Source organism: Gadus morhua, chromosome 14 (genome assembly GCF_902167405.1).
Source record: "Gadus morhua chromosome 14, gadMor3.0, whole genome shotgun sequence".
Taxonomy (NCBI): Eukaryota; Metazoa; Chordata; class Actinopteri; order Gadiformes; family Gadidae; genus Gadus; species Gadus morhua.
Window position 1 is genome coordinate 25,930,036 of NC_044061.1, and position 5,000 is coordinate 25,935,035.

General features: G+C 49.7%; 1 protein-coding gene and 1 long non-coding RNA gene across 2 annotated transcripts in view; one reads left to right on the forward strand and one right to left on the reverse strand.

The window, feature by feature from the left end:
* LOC115558925 (uncharacterized) overlaps positions 1-1,124 on the reverse strand; it is a 3,929-nt gene extending 2,805 nt beyond the window's left edge. The window contains exon 1 of the long non-coding RNA XR_003979385.1: positions 740-1,124. This is a non-coding gene — a long non-coding RNA (uncharacterized LOC115558925). The remainder of the gene's footprint in view (positions 1-739) is intronic.
* Positions 1,125-1,618: 494 nt separating this feature from the next.
* irx5a (iroquois homeobox 5a) overlaps positions 1,619-5,000 on the forward strand; it is a 3,766-nt gene continuing 384 nt past the window's right edge. Inside the window, exons 1-3 of the mRNA XM_030378061.1 lie at positions 1,619-2,310; positions 3,407-3,812; positions 4,321-5,000. The exon at positions 4,321-5,000 is cut by the window's right edge and continues 384 nt beyond it. Of these exons, the coding sequence (XP_030233921.1) occupies positions 2,065-2,310; positions 3,407-3,812; positions 4,321-5,000 (1,332 nt within the window). The 5' untranslated portion in view covers positions 1,619-2,064. The remainder of the gene's footprint in view (positions 2,311-3,406; positions 3,813-4,320) is intronic.

Genomic DNA, 5,000 nt, shown 5'->3' on the forward strand with positions numbered 1-5,000 from the left:
TTGGAATTAATAAGTAAATACATACATTTAAATATTTTTTTATAATGTTCAGCATTTTATGATAATAAAATAGGGTTAATAGTGATAACGAGTAGGCCTATTATCATAATTATTGACGATGATGATCTTGATGCAATATTATTCTGATTGTTATGATTGTTATGATGAAATATTTATTATTTTTATTATTATTATTATTATTGTTATTATTGTTATTATTATTATTACAATAATAATAATAATTATAATAATAATAATATAATTAGAACACATTTGTAAAGAAGGCCTACAACTTTATTTTTTGATGCAATCTTAGTGTCAAGTTCCTCCTCTGCCTTTGAATGGAGAAGTGGGTTATGTGACTGATAAGCCTGCAATATTAAATAAATCTGAGCTACCTCTATTTCGGCGCAGAAATGTATCTGATAGGATCAACTGAGATTACACTCGCGGATTTGGAGTCGTTCATATGCTACTAATCTGCCTTGGCTTGAGGCTTTATGACTTTCTGGGAATGTTTATCTAGCCGTTTTATTCTAGGATACATTGCAAAAACTATTACGCGGCCGCCACAAATACCTCCGCTACAAAAAAAATAGATGTGCACGATATCAGACTGCCGAGATCATTTTATGTATTCATCTTCTCATGGAGGAATTATACAAAATGTGTCACGTGTGTTTTTGGAGATCCGCTTCAATTTACTTTCCGCCTACTTTTTAAATTGCCATTTTCTTACCAATACCAAACGCGCCGTGCGTAAAGTCGACGTGCCAATGGTAATCCATTCGAAACTCGTCGCCTCTCGCTCCCCTCGCTCTCCCCTCTTACAAAGTGTGCGCAAGAAAATCACAAAATCACTCAGTTGTTTTTGAGGCACAATGATTTTGCGCTCGAACAAGAAATTGGCATTGACGAAAGAAAGCGCAAAGTAGCGTCAAGTGCATTATTCTCCCGCTGCCGGTAACCGGGCGAGCCTTCCCCGGCGCACGGCAGCCCCGTTTGTTATTGATCAGGTGTGAAAGTGTCGGCTTCGTATTTAGAAAAATAAAGAAGTTGGAGTTGAGCTACTGACTCGCATGATATCACCTTCCAGCGGGACACTTCAGACACACTGCAGCGAAGAGCCGGCCGGCGGAAAAAAAGAGAAAGAGCTAGAGAGGGATTGTTAGTCAAATGGGAGGATGGAGAATAAACAGAGAGAGAGAGAGAGAGAGAGAGAGAGAGAGAGAGAGAGAGAGAGAGAGAGAGAGAGAGAGAGAGAGAGAGAGAGAGAGAGAGAGAGAGAGAGAGAGAGAGAGAGAGAGGGGGGAGAGAGAGAGAGAGAGAGAGAGAGAGAGAGAGAGAGAGAGAGAGAGAGAGAGAGAGAGAGAGAGAGAGAGAGAGAGAGAGAGAGAGAGAGAGAGAGAGAGAGAGAGAGAGAGAGAGAGAGAGAGAAATGAGTAGGAGAGAGAGGGGGGGAGAGAGAAAAAAGAGGGGGGGAAGAGTTAGAGAGGGAACGGGGGGGGGGGGGGGGGGGAGAAGAAGGGGGGGGGGGGGGGGGTTGCGCGAGGGAAAGAGAGAGAGCGAGAGAGAGAGAGGATCGATTTAGGCAGGGCTGTGGTTCCCCGGCTATAAGCTCGCCTTTCCCTCGATGCCTCCACCCCCGGAAGGAGGAGCGTCGGCCGCGTAGTAGGGCGTCAGAATCCTCAATTTCCAACTTAGCATCTTGGCAGGACGTTTTCCCGAGCAAAGCCCCCTCGTCCGACGGTAAAAAAAAAAACTTGTGCTGCATGGCATGAGAGCCTCCGAGCCGAGACTCAGATATCAGGAACGGCCGGAAAGCGACGCGCCGAGGAGGAAGAGAAACCTGGCGCTCAGAGGCTGCCGGCAGCGGCCGAAGTGAGAGAGTGCATGAGGAGGACTTCTCTGCGCAGTTGTATTCCTGCTCCATAGTTGTTCGGTAGTCGGGGACAGACCGCGGTCTGCTGGTCACAGCCTCTATGAGCTGCTTCCACTGAGAGAATAACAAGGGAAAAGTGCTCCAGTCGTCTGCTTCGCCTTGACTTGTCTCGGGGTTCCAGCATGGCGTATCCTCAGGGCTACTTGTACCAGCCATCCGCTTCTCTGGCGCTGTACTCGTGCCCGGCGTACAGCGCGGGCGTGATCTCGGGACCAAGGACCGAGGAGCTCGGGCGGTCCTCGAGCGGGTCCGCCTTCGCGCCCTACGCCGGGTCCACCGCCTTCACCGGCGCGTCGCCCAGCTACGGGTCCCACCTGCCGTACGCGGCGGACGCGGCGGCCGCAGCGGCGACCTTCTCCTCCTATGTGGTGAGTGGATTATTGTTCATTTAATCACCGTTCAACCGATCTGAGGTCTGGATTAACGCGTTGACCCGCCAGTGTTATCTCAACTATTTAGGATGTTTTATTTGCGTCAGTGTAAGACAGTTGCGTACAATTAAATACACAATTAATGCGTGTCCGCTCGTTTGACGAACGGTTTATGTTATTCTATTTAATTGCCAAATAAATCATATTTTACAAAATGGGTGTAGGCTACGATGTCGCAGTATTTAAGGGAATTGCCTGTAAACGGTTTTGTTGTTTTTAAGGCCTGAATGTTGTTTTAAAACTTTATTATCCGACATTGAAAGAGACGATTTAATACGGACAGATTCCGTGAGCTGGACACCAACGGTTTACAAAATGAGCAGACTTTAGGAAATAATTACAGCCCAAGAAACACCGAACAGACCTCATAGTTCTGGAGAGGAGCAGCATGATAATGATATTCCGGATGAAAATTAGGTCAATTTAACGCCACTTCAATAACTGCCCCCTTATGGTTTAAATAATTATCAGAATACAGTCGCCTGGCGTCAACAATTTGGAATCGTTGCCGGCCCACAAACGAACTTTACGTTTATTATAATTACCTTTTATTACCAAATTTACAAAATAGCGAATTATGTATTTTTTAGGCCTGTGTGTGTGTGTGTGTGTGTGTGTGTGTGTGTGTGTGTGTGTGTGTGTGTGTGTGTGTGTGTGTGTGTGTGTGTGTGTGTGCGTCTGTGTGTGTGTATGCTTGTGTGTGTGTGTGAGTTTATATACGCGCATGCGCGTGAATCCGCGCCCGTGTGTTCGTGCACGTGCCAGTGTGTGTGCATGCATGTGCGTTATTGTGCGTTCGCGTGTGTGTTCGCGCGCGCGTGCATGTGTGTGCGTGTTTGCGCGCGCGCGCGCGCGCGCGCGTGTGTGTGTGTGTGTGTGTGTGTGTGTGTGTGTGTGTGTGTGTGTGTGTGTGTGTGTGTGTGTGTGTGTGTGTGTGTGTGTGTGTGTGCGCATCAAAGTGGCTTTGAAGCAGTCAAAAGTCAAACATTTTCTGTACTTTTATAACAAGCTTATTTCTCGCCTGATTCTCCAGGGTTCTCCGTACGACCACACCACGGGCATGGCCGGTTCGATAGGCTATCACCCCTACGCGGCCCCCCTGGGCTCCTACCCGTACGGGGACCCGGCCTACCGGAAGAACGCTACCCGGGACGCCACCGCTACCCTGAAGGCCTGGCTGAACGAGCACCGCAAGAACCCCTACCCCACCAAGGGCGAGAAAATCATGCTGGCCATCATCACCAAGATGACCCTCACGCAGGTGTCCACCTGGTTCGCCAACGCCAGGAGGAGGCTAAAGAAGGAGAACAAGATGACCTGGACCCCCAGGAACCGCAGCGAGGATGAGGACGAGGACGAGAACATCGATCTGGAGAAGAACGACGATGATGAGCCCAACAAGCCGAGCGACAAGGGGGACTCCACTGACACCGAGTCAGGTTAGCGCGCATACGAGAAAATCATCCATTTTTCATGGCAGTCGTTTCCACTCAGGGGGCGAAATTGATTGCTGGTTAATGGTGGTTTATTATTTATAATGGGACAATTGCTTTAAATAATAATCACCTTGAACTCCCCTCGTTTGACTTCTCACGGGCTGGATTTGCTGGTGACGCACAGTGTTTAGCAGTCAATTTATCTTGAACTGCATAATAAGGATACAGCTGGTGAATTGCTGTTTGGCTAATGATAATTATTACCATTTTATGACCATTAATATTCCACACACCCGGTTTTTACAGGGTGTGTGCATGGTGTAAGCTTTGGGGTCCATTATTAAACACCTATTATCGGGCCTATTGTTATGTTAATGTTTTAATGCTGAAAATATATTTGTACACTCAAACCACGAACATATGTCCGAGCTGCTTTTGTTATCCGAGGCCTTCATAATACATTATCTCTGGACTTGGACTCACAACCTCCGTGTTTTTCCCTCCATCGCAGATCATAAATCGCTGCACCCAGGGGACCTGCAGGCGTGCGACCGCTTCAAGGAAGAGACGCACGGCACTAGAGACATGGATCCCCTCCTCAGCGACTCGGAATTAAAAGAGCAGGACGAGCGGACGGATCTGCTGCTGTCTGATCACACCCTAGCCAAACCCACCACCTCCTCTCCTTCTGCCGCGCCTCCCCGGGGAACCGAACTGCCACACGCGGAGCAGCGCGACAAACCCGCAGACTCGCACCACGTGGGGCCCACGGGCCCGGTGAACAGTAACGTGACGTCGGTGATTCACTCGCTCCCGTCGGCGCCGAAGCCCAAACTGTGGTCGCTGGCGGAGATCGCCACGTCGTCGGACAGGTGTAAGGGCAGCAGCGAGCCACTGCCGTTGCCGTTGGGCCACGGCGCAGACGCGTCGCCCCCCTCGCGCTCGTCCCCGCACTGCCACCTCCCCAACAGCAGCACCGTGCTGTCGAGGCCCCTGTACTACACGTCCCCCTTCTACCCCGGCTACACGAACTATGGCGGCTTTGGACACCTGCACAGTAACCAGGGCCCCGGCTCGGGGGGGCCCGGGGCCCACCTGAACGGATTAAACCACCAGACTGTGTTAAGTAGAGCAGAGGCGCTGGTCAGGGAGAGCCACAGAGTCAGAGGCCAGACGCAGCAGGTAGATCTC